Below are 18,374 nucleotides of genomic sequence, written 5' to 3' on the forward strand. Positions count from 1 at the left end.
ATCATTAATAAACTGTTTTGCTTTGAGAAAAGCTCTGCCTGTTTTGCCCAGGACCATGGTTGGTGGGTGCTCCCTCTGTTCTTGTCTCAACCCTCAGTCCCTTTGGTTTTTTTTTCTCTCCTCTCTACTTTACTGGAGAAGGAGAGACTGTGTGAGTTTTAGTTGCTGGATCAGCCTAAAACCACGACAATGAGGACATCACCCAGTGGGTGGATGATGGTAGAGCAGTGGATGTGGTCTATCTTGACTTCAGTAAAGCATTTGACACAGTCTCCCACAGCATCCTCACAGCTAAACTGAGCAAGTGTGGTCTGGATGATCGGATAGTGAGGTGGATTGTGAACTGGCTGAAGGATAGAAGCCAGAGAGTAGTGGCCAATGGGACAGAGTGCAGTTGGAGGCCTGTATCCAGTGGAGTCCCTCAAGGGTCGGTACTGGAACCTGTATTGTTCAACATATTCATTGATGATTTGGATGAGGGAATAGAGTGCATAGTCAGCAAGTTTGCTGATGACACTAAACTGGGAGGAGTGGCTGACACACCTGAAGGCTGTGCTGCCATTCAGAGAGACCTGGACAGGCTGGAGAGTTGGGCGGGGAGAAATTTAATGAAATACAACAACGACAAGTGTAGAGTCTTGCATTTGGGTAAGAACAACCCCATGGACCAGTACAAGTTGGGGACTGAACTGTCGGGGAACAGCACAGAGGAAAGGGACCTGGGGGTCCTGGTGGACAGCAGGATGACCATGAGCCAGCAATGTGCCCTTGTGGCCAAGAAGGCCAATGGTATCCTGGGGTGTATTAGAAGGGATGTGGTTAGTAGGTCAAGAGAGGTTCTCCTCCCCCTCTACTCTGCCCTGGTGAGGCCGCATCTGGAATATTGTGTCCAGTTCTGGGCCCCTCAGTTCAAGGACAAGGAACTGCTTGAGAGAGTCCAGCGCAGGGCCACAAAGATGATTAAGGGAGTGGAGCATCTCCCTTATGAGGAAAGGCTGAGGGAGCTGGGTCTCTTTAGCTTGGAGAAGAGGAGACTGAGGGGGGACCTCATTAATGTTTATAAATATGTAAAGGGTGACTGTCATGAGGATGGAGCCAGGCTCTTCTCAGTGGCATCCAATGATAGGACAAGGGGAAATGGATATAAGCTGGAACACAGGAGGTTCTGCTTAAACATGAGGAAGAACTTCTTCCCAGTAAGGGTAACAGAACACTGGAACAGGCTGCCCAGAGAGGTTGTGGAGTCTCCTTCTCTGGAGATGTTCAAAACCCACCAGGACACGTTCTTGTGTGATCTGATCTAGGTGGTCCTGCTCGGGCAGGGGGACTGGACTAGATGATTCTTTGAGGTCCCTTCCAATCCCTAACATTCTGTGATTCTGTGATTCTGTGATAACTCAGGCCAACCTCCAAACTCACAAGGAGGTGCTTCCTGATACATTCCCAATCCTTTTCCTAGCTGTTTGAACCATGAAGGATCCAGGAGTAAACACAATACTTCAAATCCTGGTGGTCTGAACCTTAACCTAAACTTCAACCTCAACAGAGAAAACATTCAGTCTGAAACTATGAAACTCATCCAAACTGGATCACTATATATATTGGAATCTAGCTGATCCCAGAGACCTTTTGTTTCGCTGAGATTTGGAAATGTCCAAGTGTTTTGAATCTTAGATATCTATATTTGAACTTAGTTGATTATGCAAAGTGATTAACTGTGAAAACGTTGGCCCTAATGAAATACTAAATATAATATGTAATTAATGCAGAGACTGTATTTACTATTTAAATCTTCCTATCCTCCTCCATTTTGTTGTCAAATTCACAGAACTTTATGGAAGCAGAGTTCTGATGAAATAAGGGGTAAAGAAGGAGTCAAAATAATGTCTCATTCCTTCCTTCTGAAGCTTAAACCTATGATAAGGGCCACTGTAAAGATAAGATTTCCATGGAGACCGTAGCTTATGATTCCTCCTCGTGACATCCTACAGAAATGTCTCCCATCCTGCGTGGCAAACTACAGATGCCTTGTAATCTCACACTAGCTCTGTCTCTTGGGAAGTTCTGGCCATCCCCCAGCACTAGGAAAGACCTCTCGATGCAATTGCCAGTCTGGGACTGAAACAGGAGGAGATACGAGACGCATAGATCCCTTGTGAGTACAAAGGGGACACCATGCTCCTGACTGATAATGACAGGTGAGCTAAGCCAGTCCCTAGGTAAAACACCCAGTCCATGGGATCCTTCAGTCCAAGGGCCACCTTTACCTCAGCTGACAGAAACAGAAACGCAGATAGTCTAGGTACAGGTTTTTTATGAAATGGTTATGGACAAGTGAGGCAGCTCTTCACTCAGCCCTGAGAATATCTGTCACGGAGAGGTGAAGATGGCATCCCTCGCTCCCACAGACGAGGAGAGCCTCTTCAATCAAGGTACGACATGCTGCTCAGTCAAAATTTGGTAGCTCTTTCATCCATCCCTTTTGGGTCTCTTCAAAGATCTTTTCTTCAGAGGCTACTCCTGATTCTGTAGATGTTGCAAGCATAGTGTTCCTCTTCCTTGATTTGCTCTCAGGCAGTGGCTACCAGATCCTAAATTGCTCTGTTCTCCTCCCAATCACCTGCCAAACTGTCTGCTACTGGATTTCACTCTTCTCCCACCCATGTTTCAGGACCTCTTGTACTACTCCACTTCCTCATGATACAGAGATCACATTTTTTTTATGTTAGCTGGATAAGGAAGCCGGCTTTAAATGACTGCATTAAATGCCTATTTATGAACTAACCATAATTCCAGTGTGTGTCCATATGCACAAACCACACTAACCAGACTACACGAATCATCTTTTTTTTTTTTAAATAAAACAATCCCTGCTTTCTTCTTGTGAAAACTTACTAGAAGAATTATGAAAGCAAGACTAAAATAAGCAAACACTTTAAAGCTACAAATTCACACTTACATTGTTACCCTTGCAGTAGTAGGAAAGAGCTGGGAAACGCCTTCGGCTCCGAAATTTAGAGCTCCCCACTATGATGTGTGCAGTCGCAGATTTCGGTACATACACTTCCGTAGGATAGGAGTCACAGACCTGTGAAAGGAAACTCTGCTTATTTGGTCTACAAAATACAAGTAATATTAGCCATCTCCACAGCAAAAATAAAATACCAAGTAACTCTAATCTCAGGGAATATCCCATCATTATTGTATACACATAACTGACATTTCTCAAAATAGTCTTTTGAAGCTGGAAAGTATTAATTCTAACTTACAAACAGCAAAACCGAAGCAGAAGGATTGAAGGGCTGTTTTTCCAAATGTTAATTAATGCCTCATTGAGAACAGACAGGTATAACATATATTCATACAGAAAAGATTCATGATTATGTACAGCAAGGTTGTATTTATAACCGTGGTTTCTTCGGTGGCAGAATTTGAAAGTAAGGATGGGAGTGGGTGAAGGTCTCAAACACCCCTCTGTTATAGTGGGAGGGGACTACAGAGCCAAATTTTCCAGCAGATCTGATAATAAAACGAAATAATGACAAAAATAAGGACTTGAAGAAAAGAAGTTAATCCGTATGAAATGAGGATACCAAAAGGCAAGCAGCCCTGACAATGCCTACCACTTCTGAAAGGAACTCAATGAGTTTATAAGAAAGCCCAGAACTTCCTCTGGAGACAAGAGGGACCACAAATGGGGTTCTGGTCTAACTTCCTTCTCCTGATACTCCCTGTGGCATTTTGGCTGGCGTCAAAAGGATATTATCTGGTAGCTCCCTGGGACTTTCTGATGACTAAAGGAATTAGGATGCCCAGGAAGAAATTAGGTTCTGAGAGAGATATGTAATGAACGAGAAAGAAAAGGAAGAGCTTGTGGTTACAGACGTTGCTGTGGTGAACTGGGTTTTATTCATGATGCCATTTTTCCTACACTTTATCTTAAAAGAGGTCAAACATTTTTTCCACTTGTTTTAACAAAAAGAAAACAAACCAGACAGCACATTCAGTCTTCTCTGAGAACTTGACAGGCCTTCCTTAACATGGATATGGTCCAGCAACAGAGCCAATGGAGTGCATGGACAAACTTGATTCAAAAATACTTTTGTTATTATTTCTAACAATTAGTTAACATTTTAGGGATGTCAGTCATACAAGACTGAAGTGGGCTGGACAGCAGGCAGCTAGGAATATATACAGTCTGTCAGATGACTGTGAAAAACACTAACAGTCAATCACAGAGGCTTCAAAACGATTGTGAGGCTCGCCAGTGAGGGAAAAATATTGCCAAATTCACTATTTCAACTAATTTTCTTCTTAAAATGACTGTGTAGTAATTTTATATAACTCTACATATCAAGAAATGCTCATTCAAACGTATAACATTAAGTATGATTTAAACTTCTCATCAGGCACTAACATTTAAAACACTGTGAATATGTTTTCTGTGCTTCATTTCCATGTGCGTTAAATGAAGACACATCCTTTCTCCCACTTTTTTGTACCTTTTATGTGAAAAGTGGAAGAACTGAACCTTACTACATGTGTGTACAGCACTGAGCATGAAGGGATCTTGCATCTAAGCACTACAGCAGTCCACAGTCAGACTGCTGCTTGACTTTACAGGCAGCCTCTATAACAGAAAAATCACAACAACTCACTCCGTAGTCTCTGTTTACATCGCTAATCTGCCAATAGTTGTTTGGAATACCCATCCGATTATATTCTTCATTGAGGTCCACCAGCTTCCAGCCTTGTTCTCTTTCTTCTTTATCTAATTTTGGATTGAATGAAAAACAATACAGCTCTTCATATTTCACTGAAAAAAAAAGAAAAAGCAGACAAACAAAAACAGTAAACCACTTCAGACTTCTCATCCTGGAATCACACCTCAAAACCAGAACTTGGTGGTGTCCTTTATGTCATTTCTTTTACAATAGTATACTTTGCTATACAAAAGCACATGTCCTGGTTTATAGCTATTTTCAAGTATACTTTGAAAGCACTGTGCTCTTTTGTTATTTGTATACATTGCAATATATGTGCCTTATTAGTAATGTTACTTAAAATACATTGTTCTTCCAGACCTCTTCTCAACATAATTGCAAAGGCCTCCCCGAGTACAAAGACAAAATGTCAGTGATAACATGCTTTCATCCAAAGAAAACCGAAGTCAGTGCCAGAAAAAGCACTTGTTCTGCAAAAGAATTTGCTGGTCAGAGGTAGCTCAAAAGTCCCTTTATTAACATAACATCTGTCTTGTTGCAAAGCCAAAAGATCTGAACAACGGACTATGCAACACAGTCTTCCAAAAAATGGACTAACTCAGAAGTCTTTGTCCCTAAATAGGGAAGTTTCCAATAGAATCTATGAAATCTTAGGTTTGTGGGCTGCAAAATTCTGTCCTTGAATTATTAGCAAAGGCATTCAAGATACAGATGTTGTAATGCATAAAAATAGCATATGTTACATCAACCATTTTATCATGACCATGAAATCATTTAGGTAGCTATGCCACCTGCCACCCTCAGCCAAGAACCATGTAAGAAACTTTACTGCTGCTGGAGTTTTTAATTTTTTTTTTTTGGAGTGCATCTGTATGTATGCTAATGAGCATGTTAACCCTGGTGACCAATGGCAGCCAGATACCATTGCCATTAAACGCCAACTGTCATAGATACAAATGACTATTCAGCATATAACTTCAAATTAACATCTCATTGATACTTAAGATATTGTTATGTCACAAGGGTGTGCTTCACCCTGTTGCTCTAAGTTCCTTAAAACTTTCTGATCAACAAGTTTTTCACTTAGATCTGAAATAAAGTAAATCACAAGCTGAGTCCTCTCTGATCTCGTAGTTCTCCCCTGATGAACTTGCTCCACAATATAATTTTAACATGATCAGTAAATTTAAATACTACACTTTCTTTTCTAGTAATATATACCTAATAAGCAGAGTCTTAGAATACTACAGTAAGGAACTTACAGCTATAAAAATAATAACAACAATAACAACAAAAACAACCGCAATATTAATTATGATAAGGCTCCCACCTTTTTCCATAGAAAGTCTTCACTTTTATTTTGATTATGTCTTCTAAAGATTTAATTTAAGTTACATTCTGCTTTTTAAAAATTCCTTAAATTGATTGTATACACAGACATACAAAAACGTGAATGTAAGGAAAGAAAACTTCATCTTAAATCTGTCAGGAAAGTACTGCAAGTCAACAAAAGTCATGAGAAGGAGAAAGAAAAGAATGATTTGCACATTGCCTGACAGTTTAAACTCTTTCTGTATTCTCTGATTTCAAACATCTGTCAAGGCACAGATTAGGAAGAAAGTTTGGCTTATTTCTCATCTGCTAACATAAAGTTTTAGCATAATCCATAAATCCAATCTGAGCTCTTTTTAATAAAGTGCTTTTGGTAGCAATCTGAGCTCTTGTTTTCAGTGCTTGGTTGTCAGAAGCACCTTGTTTTCCTTCCAATTGGACCTGCTGTTCACAGGCACATGGGATGTCTTAAAAAAAATTCTGCCTATGAAAATCTATCCAGTATATCCAGGTTATTTATGACTGAAGTCTGCCTCAACATTACAAGTATTATTACATGATGGTATCTATAGGTGATAACAAAAATGTTCAAGTATTAATAGTCAGTGCCTTAAAGCTCAGTTATCACCTTTTTGCGAGTACTTAGTGGAACTTCCCCAATCTTTCACAGTTATGTGCCACAAGCTCAGCTTGTTTCACAAGACGGCTTAATTAAGCAAAAAGGCCAAATTCAGCTGACAGCTTGACCTTTTTAAAATGCTATTAACAACTAGCAAGAATAAAATCAAAACACAAATTTTCTCCTTTAGTGTAATTAGGACATCAGATAGCATAGAATATATTAATAGAATCATAGAATCATAGAATGGTTAGGGTTGGAAGGGACCTTAAAGATTATCTAGTTCCGAATCCCCTGCCATGGGCAGGGACACTCTCCACCACAATATTAAGCCAGTACACAACATGGGCTTTACTCAGGTTCTTCTATAGTGGAATGAACGAAAAGAACAGGCAGAGAATGGAAAATAGACCCTGAATAAATCAATTTTTCTCCTCATGGAGTAAAGTGTACCTTCTAAAGAAAGTACAGCTTTGTGCCCAGACAAAATGACATGGCAGAGCACTATCAGGGTACAATTGGCTCAACTTGCAATCGGAGCCTTCTAAGTAAGCAAGATTTTATCCTGCCTCACATGGAGATCGGAGAGTTTGCTGGAGAAGGAAAACTATTGTACAGCTGAACTATGCAAAGAGCTAATTCTACAGTGCTCTTATTGCAACTTCTTCATTCAAACTGTCTTGCCCATTGCAGTCTGCCACTGAACATGCACTCAGAGTCCACAGCTATTCTTCCCTTGGTATGCCCGTATCAAAGTGTCCTGTTATGGTGTATAGCAGTACACACACCTCCTCCTCGCTCCAGGGAAAGAGCGTTACAGAGTCCCATTTCTTCCAGCATGCACGAGCACGTACTTGCAGCTGAGGTCCGTGGAATTAATCGAGATTTACATCAGACTGAATTTATCTCACTGTTTTTAAATTTCTCTGATTACTTTCATCTGACATCACCTAGCATATCAAGTTACATTTGCTGCAGTTACATTTGCTGCAGTTTCATATTACTACTACTACTACTATCCTAATTATAGAAGGTACTTTATAAAGTTCAGTAGCTGTGCTGGCTGGCTGTGTAATTTTTTCCCACTCTACACAGTAGATAAAATTGGTGTCGTCCTAGCAAGATAAAAATCAAAGCCAATGTTGTCAGTTTTGTACCTGCTGTGGTAAACATTTTCTTTGCATACTGTTCAAGTAATAAAGGACAGAGGTTTGTGTTGTATTTCTACAGTTATCATTTAAAATAAACAATTCAGAAGTCTTGTCAGGTGGTTCTTAGGATAGCAGCTATAATGCAGAGGATCAGATGTTGGACTTTGATGCAACATTTGGATTTTCATTTAAAAGACAAAAGGTTTCAAAAGAATCTTGATATCAACTCGGAAATTCAAAAAAGGCACACTCAAAATGCAGATAATAATAGGCTGAAGCACAGGCAATCCAGTGGAATAAATCAACTACTTGCTGCAAAACCTTTCAGTGATTTTAAGAAATTTTTGCACAGCACAGAAAGGGAAAATTCACATCTTGACATAACCACTAAATACATGGTAAATATTTTGTCACAGCAGGAATGTGAAAGTTCCCTGGATTTAGAGACTTGTCCGTATTTTCCTAAATTCACACTTACATATTTTATATAAAATAGCATTATAATATATTTCATGGTCTGTGATACCCTAGAGTATTATTTTAAACAAACATTCATGTCTCACTTTACAGAATGAACTACTTGTTATAATGTGCTTTTTTCATTGCTCTGTAAGTGATTATTTTAGTATGCTTGTCTGCTCACAGACATTTTCTCTCATAACACACCTCTAATGAAGTCTTTTTTCTTAACCTGGAAAAGACAAAGATGCACAGCTACATTCCTTCCATTATATTCTCCCTCTTCAGGATTAGGATTGACTTTTGTGCCAGTTTCCTTCCCATACCTGGTCGTGCCAGACGTATCAGAGATATGTAAATGTCATGGCAATCCCGTTCCTGGGGGATGACCAGCTGGATGACCTGGAAGTTCTTGCAGCGGATCAGCAATGGGCAACCAGTGGCCGTGGTGGCCTGCTTCTCAATAGAGGAAATTTGGCTGTGAAGAACCTGAGAGGGAATTGAAAACGGTTATGCCAAGTGATTAAAATCTTTAGGAAGAAAAATAATCATTTATAATGATATGCCAGGGCAAGCACAGTAGCTTCCACTACTGTTTCAGAAAATCCCCACACTCCTCCTCTTGTAGTTTTGTTCCTATCTCCAGCTTCAGGCTTAAGCAGCGCCTGATACATCACCTACAGACAAAGAAGTGCTTCTGGAGTGTTTCAGCTGCTCAAACATTAGGCTGGTCACGTTATCCAAAGCTTTTTGTTTGTTTGCTAACAGTCATCAGAAAAGGAGCTCTTTTCAGCTATTTGTACAGTGAAAAGATGAACCAGCATCAGTTAGATAAGGCTAAAATGTTGGGATTCCTAGTTGGCAGAATGGTAGTCCTGATATAATTTTAAATACTGCGTCAGATGAGATGAAACATTGCAACAAGAATCAGGAGGGGAATAGCAGGACCAAAAGAAGATGGAGTCAATAATTAGTACAAAACTAGACAAACTATTCATAATTAAGCTACATAAAAGACTCTAACATGGTATGACACTGGTGCTATATCTGTAGGTCTATATATACACATGCAACATAAGTTATTGATGCATCGAAATAGATAACTCAAAATACTACATTATGCAAAAAAACCTCAAAACAACCACCAATAAAATCACTGATCCAGCACAAGTGGTTAGAGAGAGAGGGAAGAGCTGACTGAGTCAAGGTAGTAATTCATGTTCAAAGCATTTCTCCTCAGATCTTCCTAGAAGATAGAAGCAACGCTGTAGTTTACAGCAGCTGTTCCTTTTTCAATCACATCTGGTACTCGTACGGAGAAGGTCCTTCAACTCCTCTTACTGTGTGGCAACATCCAGAATTAATTGAAAGTTTTCAAAAATTATGAGGCTGGAATTTCACATGCTCTGAAGTTATAAAAGCATTTGTATGAACTACTTTACTATGTCTAAACTGTTTTGCAAGTTATTTTCAAATTACCATCAATAAAGTGCCACACACTTACAGCTAACTGAAAAAAAAAAAAAGATTCATACCCAGGTTTCTTTACGAGTTTCAGAACCATTCTCCACAAATATGACATGTGTAGCAGTTAAATACAAGGTTCCCAGTGCAGCTTTCCTTGAAGATAAGCGATCAAGTAACCGAACATTTTCCACCTATACAAAGAAATGACAGAGAAAAAAAAAAATTAGGATGTGACATAGCCTGACATAGCAAGATCTCAACATCCACATTTTGTCCATTACAAGCAAAGCAAGTTCTTTTCCGTACCACATGAAATGACTATTAGAAGAATATAACTATATGAGAAAATATGATTATATTACATGATCTATTTCCAGATCAACTTTAATGTTTATTTTTTCCTTTTTTGTGGTATCTCTGCATCCAAAAATCTGTCAGCAAAGAATTCCAAAGACCATTTCTCACTTGAGCTGTTTCCTGTTATCTCACCTTACCAAAATCCTGTGATAGTAAGGCCTGACCTTCAGCTAAACTCTAGCTCCATGTTGTTCCTTCAAGCCATTCCAGAATTATTAGTGATACATATGAAGCTAGATTCGAAAAATAAGCAGGAGGTGATAGTGGTAGAATGTCTTTCTACAGTGGGTCTCACTCAGGTGCCGGGGCAAGTCTCTATTGATAGTTTAAAAATATGTTTCAACGTTTGTTCCTACTCTCCCGTTAGGGCTGATGGCAGTGGTCACACCAGAGATTTTTGCCTTCAGTAGCTTTCCCAAAGGGAATCAAGGACTTCACACCCACTGCTCTACCTCATTGGACACAAAATGGACGTTCTCTCTTTGCTACACTCCTGACAATAGGTGAAGCCATAACATGTTATTAACTCTCAGATAACCAGCTTGTGGCTTGCACTTCATTAGTATTTTGCATATGGCCTGTGTCAGAGGCATTTGGTCTGATTTGGTAGCAAACGGGATAAAAACTGCCTAAAAGAGTTAACAGTTTGTTACCATGGGTTTGGTGGGTTTCCCACTACAATAATTTTAAAACTAAAATCAGTCGATGTTCCTAAAACATACCTAGTTCAAAGTCAAACCAAGGACTACTGATGGTCAATATCATATGGCTTGTAGTAAAGTATCAAAATGCCTCTTCTGGTGTTATAATGTTGGAATTCTTACTAGAACACTTACCTTTCGTGCAAGCTGCAGCACAGATGTATGCAGCCTGCCCGCTCACGGCTGCAAAAAATCTTCCACACACTGGCTAATCTCTACATCCTCTCTTCAACTTTCGCTCAAGACTAGAATTTCTTTTATACACCTAGTTATTTCCAAGACTTGGGGCTGATAACTGTTGAAGAGATATGCCCCCATTAAAATCTAAAGGAACTAGTCTTGTGTTTAAAGTACAGAAGTTGACTTAAATGTTGCTCTGAAAAGATGGAAGAGGTGGGGGTGGGCTGGGTGGGGGGTGGGGGAATAACAAAGTTAAAGAAGATTTTAGCATTTTTGCATTGAAATAAATATAATTTTCCAACGAATTCCTGCAAACCAGAATTGGGTTCAACAAATACAAAGAGAAAAGAAGAGCATCAGCAAAATCACTTTGATTTTTAATAATGCAGAAATTCCTCATTAGATTGATAGAAGCTTTCTAAAATGCTGAGAGATGGGATATATTATCAAAATTTTGCAGAAATAATTCCACTGAAATCACACCAGACAAAATTATGCCAGCACATAAGAATTACATGTTTACAATGTGTATTCCAAACACATTGCACTATTTTAAAAATAGGAATAAATAAATCCTTAAAACCAAAAAAAGCCAGTTTGGTAGCAAAATGCTCAAAATCAAACAATTAGTAAAACCAAATCTTCTCCCTCAAGGCCAGTTATAATCTGCTTTAAATGAAAATAAAAGAGCTAAAAGCATGGATAAGTCTTTTCCCAGGACCATTTACTTCAGGGGTCATGTACTGGGGTAAGGAGGAATGGAAAAAACACAAACCCAGTAAACAATCAGTAGTGAGCTGAAGAGGAGATATAAAAAAGCAGGGATGATACAAAATGAAGATGTAGACCATCCTTAACTCTAAAAAGAACCCACAAATAACAGAAAAATGAGGTTTGTCAGGACAAATGAGGTACCTACCCGGCAGTCCAGCCAATGATAACTGCTGTAGAGGCTTCTGATTGTGCACAAAGCAGTCATCATCCCCAGATAGCACCCTACAAACTGAGGTAGTTTAGGCCATGCAACACAAGCAAAGTAGACATCTACTTGCTTGCTTTGAAACTGCCACCAATGGCTGGTGGCTGGTGCACCATGTATTCCATGAACAATTTATAAACAGGGAATGTCATTCCTTATTTACTTTCTCTGTGCCACGCATGCAGTTACATATCCTTCTCTGTATCCTCTCATTCCCAGGCTAAAAAGCCCCACTTTATGCAGTTGGGACCTTTATGGAAGCAATTCCAGACAAGCTCTTCCACATTTCTGCTTATCCTACAAGAGGTTTATTTCTTGACAAGAGGACAAAAGTGCAAACAGAATGCAATATATGGGTCTATGACAGGTTTGTGTAGTGGAACACTGATGTTTGCTGTTTTGTTCTCTATTCAATTTTTAAATTTTTTCAAACATTGCTTGCTTTTTTTTTTTTTTGTTCTCTGCTGAATACAGTGGGATTTTGTGGGGTTTTTTTAGAAATAGCAACTCCAAGTCATGTCTGCATACATAAGTTAAGTCCCCCCATGTGTATTATTTTACATTTATCAATGATTAATTTTGTCTGTCAGTATCATGAGACATTGCTGCAAATACCTACAGCAATTTTTCATTTCTCCTACTCGGAATAATTTAAGTACTATCAGTGAAGTACTTCTGACATATCCTCCCCTCCCTATATCTTTCAAAATATTTGTAAGTTGAACATCACAGTCTCTTACAGATTCGTTGGATCTCTAGTGATTAATTCCCTCCATTCCAAAAATGGACAATATATTCTTACTATTTTCTTCTTATTTTTTATCTAGTTGTTACTGAGAGGCTGCATTTCTTGTCCTACGGTACTTCAGTTTCTTCAAGAACCTTTGATGAAGGACATGCTCGAATGAGTTTTGGAAGACCAACTAGCTTCTATCAAGTGGATCTCCGTCATCTAAATGTTCAGTTACTTTTTCAAAGAAATTTTAGAGATTCTGGGGTCCTCCATAAAAGTTATACCGATTCTTCCCCTTCTTATCATACTTGTCCATAAATCTAATGATTTAGAAGAGGGCCTAGGGAGTATTGCATCTCCTGCTAATTTTCTCAGATCATATTTATCACCTCCTTTGTTTTTTTCAGACCACTGTTCCTAGCTGGAGAGTTTTGTACCCTAGTTCTTTTAACTTGCACAGATACCATCTGTTTCTGGTAATTTTTTACTGGTCATTGTTGCCAGTTTCTTCTGAAATCTCTTCTAACAATGCTTTTATTGGTGGCAAATCTGGTATGTTCTTGACAGAGGAATATGCCAGAATGGGTATGCCCCTAAATACCTTCCCTACTTTGATCGTTTACTAGCCCTGTAGATTTTCTGTCAGGACTTTTCCTACTTAAACACAGCTTGGAAATGGCTTTACTACTAGGTTTTTTTAAGTTGTTCTTCAAAATCTCTATTGGCCTGCCTTATTTTGTTTATATATTTAACTTGTTTATGCTTTATTTTCCTCATTTGGGCACAACTTCAACTTCAGGAAAGTTCTTTTACTTCTAATAAAAGCAGTCCTTTTAATAAGAGACATCCTCTTACTCCTTCACCCGGCTGTTCAGCTATGCAAAGATTTTTTTGGTCTTTTAAAGCCTTCTTCTGGAAGTCAGCTTGCAGTGAGCTCTCATATTTAAACAATCTTCATGACTCTTACAAACATTTTAAATTTTAGCTCTCTTTCTTTTTAAACAGTTTTCACATTTTTATGCACTTTCCTCTTTGAAGTTAAACATTGTCATGGGAGATTTTTTTTCCTTTTTTTTTTTTTTTTTTTTTGCTATTTCAAGAATACTGTATCTAAGTATGCTGTCACACAGAGGTTCTAGCTGTATTTGAACCAGGTCTTTCTGTCATTGCCTAAGACCAGATCCTAGAGTTATTTAGAATTACTTTCTTTTTTTCAAGATAAAAAAATAGCTTTGGTATAAGCGAGCGTTTACCCTAAAATTTTACTTTGAATCACCCGCCCAGCCCATTTATCCAATCTCAGTTTGTAAATGATGTCTCCCACTCGTATTGCATTTCCTGCCTTCATGCCCCATTTGATCGTATTTACGATGTCACAGGCAAGGCCGCCACTTAGGTAGGACAGTGGGTAGTACAGTCTTGTAGTGCTACAGTTCCACTTTCCCTATTTAGTCTTGTAATTTCAATCCGTAGGGACTCTTTGCTTTTGTGACATAGTTGTTCAATGAAATTTGACTCTAAGTTTTCTTCGAGACAAAAAGATCCGCTCTTTGACAGGCATATTTTTCCTGTCTTTCACATGCAATTCGCCACTGATATTACCTGTTGCATTGGTTATTTTTCTTGCACTAAGTTTCTAATGTGCCTATTACAGCAACATTCTCATTTATACCCAGTAACTTTAGTGTCAACGTTTTTTTTTCTATACGTTTAATATTTGAACAGAAACACAGATATATTTAGTTAAACTGCCTATGTTTGCTTGCTCTGGTTAATGGAACTCTTATTCTGTTTATTTCAGAATATAGGATTTTTCATGCTGACAGATTTTTTTTGTGACACAGTGCAACACCCAAAATATTGGAAGTTTTCTGCATTCTAACAAGAGCTTCTCAGGTTTTAGATACTTCAATGTGAATAAGTACAACTGAGGATGAGCTGTCCTACCATGCTCAACAAGGAAAAAGTACTGTTGGTGAGATGATGCAGCAGACTGAATTTTCAGCTAGCCCTTATTCCTGCTGACCTCAATGAGTACAGTAAGAGTCAGTTAAAATTAATGACAACTTCATAATCTAGTTCAATAAAAATCATCATGATTTATTGATTAACCTTGCCTAGTTCTCACATGATATATGTCAATCTGTGATTGTAGTATGAGCAAAATAAAGCAGGTTTACTAATAACTTGCCTCATGAATCGCTTTATCATATCTAACATAATTTCCAAAGAGAAAGTCTGAATCTCTACTTGGATTCAAATCCACAGTTCTCATTTACAGACTAAGTGGCATGAAGTGCCTTCAGAAGCAGTAAGAGTATCTAAGACCTCAGGAGCTTGTTCTAAAAACTCTGCATAAACCCCTCCATGGATTTACGTGGTTTTCATCTCTGCTCCATCTGTGTTTCTTTTGCCTAGTTTCCAGTTATTCAAACTTTCTGAAAAAGCAATATATTTCACCCATGGAGAGAAAAAAAAAATAATAGGTCTAGCCTCAATCTTAGATTTCATTCTGCAGATCAAAAGATTCAGAGAAGGAGCCTTCTTTCCTCTTACTCCACCCTCTCAATCAGGAAAAGAAAGTCAAACAGTGTCTTTAAAATGATATAGAGGGAATGGGAATATGTTCATTCCTACAAGAGAGGAATACACATTGCAATAGTGCTTTGGAAGGAGATGAGTTTTTCCATCTAAAAAGTAGAAGCATGCTGAGAACTCAGCATTAATAGCAAAACAAAATAAAATTTAATATCAGAAAGAGACATTCTCCTACTTTTTCTCCAAAAAGTGCTCCATTTTTTCACAAAAGCTTCTGCAGATTTTATTGGAGAATCATGTATGTACTGACACACATGAGGAAAAGCATACATACCACGCACATGTGCTTTGCCTAAAAGGAACAGCTGACAGGAGAGATCACATGAGAAAATACCAGGTAAAGAATAAAAAAGACCAAAACCAGCTGGTAAAGCTGTGTGCTGGAAAAGCTCAAGGAGCAAAAAAGAAAGCATTAGCCAAGCCAGTTTGGAGAGTGGCATTTAAGTAAAAACTTCAGTAATTTATTTGAAGCTGTTGCCCTCATCATTTATTTTTGCCTGATGACTGTGGTTTTCTAGGCTTAAAGAAAAGACTGCCAAGAGATCTATTTCAATGATTACAACCCCTTACATGGGGATAAATAAAGTTGGCCAGAAACTATTTTCAATGCAACACAGATGACAAAAAAGGAGGCAAAAATAGAAGTTAAAGGGAATGCAGATTAAGAACAGATGGAAGGCACTTTTTACTCAGAGAACAAACATGACTAATGACTTACAAACAAGGTTGCCAGGAGGTCATTCAAGAAAAAGATGACATATTAGGGAAAAGCATGGGTCCAAGCTTTATTCAGACACAACTCCCATCAATTTCAATGGGACTCCCACCTAAGAAAGAATGGCAAAGATATGACCCTGAAAATGTTCAGAAAAGTTGGAGTGCCAAAACGTTATTCCTGAAAATATCTGTGTACCCTAATTTGTTTTCATTTTTAGTATAGATTACTTCTTGAATAAACTCTGCATAGCTTATTTTTAAATGCTTTTTGAATATGGTACCTTCATTCTCACTTCTTTAAGATGCGTCTGTACCTCCGAACACATGGCAGCATCCTTAAAAATGCAGAAGTTACTGCTACTTTTTCATGTTGCTTGTAACTGCACGTGGGAAAGCTCCTTCAGACGCAGGAACAGTTTTGATTGTGAGCTGACTTGAACAGGGAAAGGAAAGAGAAGCAACGCTGTGCAGTAGATTGGTCAGACTGGAAAAAACTATGCCTTGGAGCGAAACCTCAGTCTCACGCCTCTCCACATTGCTTTGCTTCCTGACACAGCACACGTGTACAGCAGGGAGATGCTATCTGACACAAAACAGTCTCTACTGTAGGATTTTCAAATAAAAGCAAGTCTTGAATCTGGAAAAAACACCTCAAAGAGTTTTATTCTCACTACATAGGTTTTGGGTCTGTGTGTTTGCTTCCAGTCTGTGAGCTAAATCTGAAGTGGAAGACACTGTAGCTGCCCATTACAATTATCACTGTGCATCTGGAAGCAGAACACAAATGGAAAAACCCATCCAGCAGCCAAGAACAAAATAGCTCCGCTCTCACATCTCACCAAGTGCTCCCTGCTCCTTTAGGAGGAACCGTTACTAATTCCTCTAATTCCTTATGACAAAAAAGCCTCCCAGCCAGGAAATGTCCTAGCTCAGGCCACACACATGTTGAAGTAAGTTCCAGATAAAAACTGATCAAGTACCTTGACATTTGAGCGTACAAAGGAGTTTCAGTGATTCTTCAAGGGTAAGGAAAGATCACTTTTGCAATGGTCTATGCTGCTGAAAAGGTTGACCTAAAGCCAAGGAACGGGGCTGGCCCTGGTTAGGTTAGTGACATGCACATAGCCCTAGAAAGGCTTCTTGTCTGTCCAGGACTTTGTCTTCCCTTGGGCTCCTAGACCCCCCGGGGATTTCAGCTGCCTTCCCTACTCACCTCGCGATGTTATACATGTGAATAAAAGCAAGAAGAAACCGAATCCTGGGAATTAGTGACAGGACTCTGGCCAGTTTCAACATTGCAGGCACGCAAAAGTGAAGGGAAGAGCTTGTGCAAGCCAAAAGCCTGAGTCTAATGAGAGAAAAGGAGCACAGCTGGTATGGTTTGAGGCCAAACAGAATATCTAAGCTTTCTTCACCCTGGTTGACCCCAGCTACCCATGTGTTTAGCACAATTCCCGAGAGTGAAAATATACAACACGCAAAAGACCAAATGCTGTTAACAACTTTTTCACACAAAGATAGTAGTGTTGCATTTATTAAGCAAAATATACAATAAGTGATCTTTTTGCATAATCTTGGAACAAGAATAAAGGAAAACCAAATTGCCAATTGATGCTGCCATTTAATGTGGTTTCTATTCTATTTCATAAGAATCATGAAAACTGTAGTTGATCCATGTAACATTTTTATATTTCCATCTCTGAAAAGACTTCCCAAGTGCAGTAAAATAATGCACAATCAGTCTGTAACACAGAGTCAGATGATTGCATATATCAAAAGAATCAACCAAAGCCAAAAATATCGAAATGATTAAATTTAAGTAATGACACTTCTGTGTTGTAAAAAGTTTCCTCAGGACAAACCTGACAGGACGGGGAAAAATATTCAAGAAAAACCTAAGCAAGTCTAACTAACTAAAGGACTAAAGTGAAATTGGAATAATGGAAAAAAGCTGAAAAAAAAGTATAAGGAATGACTTGTAATGTTAGCAAGACAGTGAACAAATTACCTAACAATTTGGATTAAAAAAAAAACTATTGTCTGCTACGATCTATAAAAAGTGGGAGGTCAGTACCATATTATCAGCTATAGCTGAGTAGCAGTTGTGTAATGGATGCAGTGAACAGTAACTTATTACAAGTGTGTATAGCATTGCAATATGGTTCAATCAACATTGCAACACAAAGTTCTCCCATAACACATTTCCTCTTTCAGTCCATACTAGACCCATTTATCTAGAAAAGGAAAAGAGAGCAACTGCGGAATTTCCTAAGTTTTATGTTTGTTCTATTAAAAAACATATTGAACAGCTTTAATTTTGGAAAAAAAGTGCTTCTTCAGTCAGTAAATTTTACTAC

General features: G+C 38.6%; 1 protein-coding gene across 1 annotated transcript in view; it reads right to left on the reverse strand.

Annotated features, from left to right (window-relative positions):
* MTMR7 (myotubularin related protein 7) overlaps positions 1–16,045 on the reverse strand; it is a gene marked incomplete at its 5' end in the record, with an annotated part of 36,811 nt that extends 20,766 nt beyond the window's left edge. Inside the window, 5 exon segments of the mRNA XM_086612489.1 lie at positions 2,960–3,088; positions 4,659–4,816; positions 8,612–8,774; positions 9,821–9,943; positions 16,019–16,045. Coding sequence (XP_086468615.1) covers positions 2,960–3,088; positions 4,659–4,816; positions 8,612–8,774; positions 9,821–9,943; positions 16,019–16,045 — 600 coding nt within the window.
* Positions 16,046–18,374: the final 2,329 nt, after the last annotated feature.

Source organism: Tauraco erythrolophus, chromosome 5 (genome assembly GCF_009769465.1).
Source record: "Tauraco erythrolophus isolate bTauEry1 chromosome 5, bTauEry1.pri, whole genome shotgun sequence".
NCBI classification, from domain to species: domain Eukaryota; kingdom Metazoa; phylum Chordata; class Aves; order Musophagiformes; family Musophagidae; genus Tauraco; species Tauraco erythrolophus.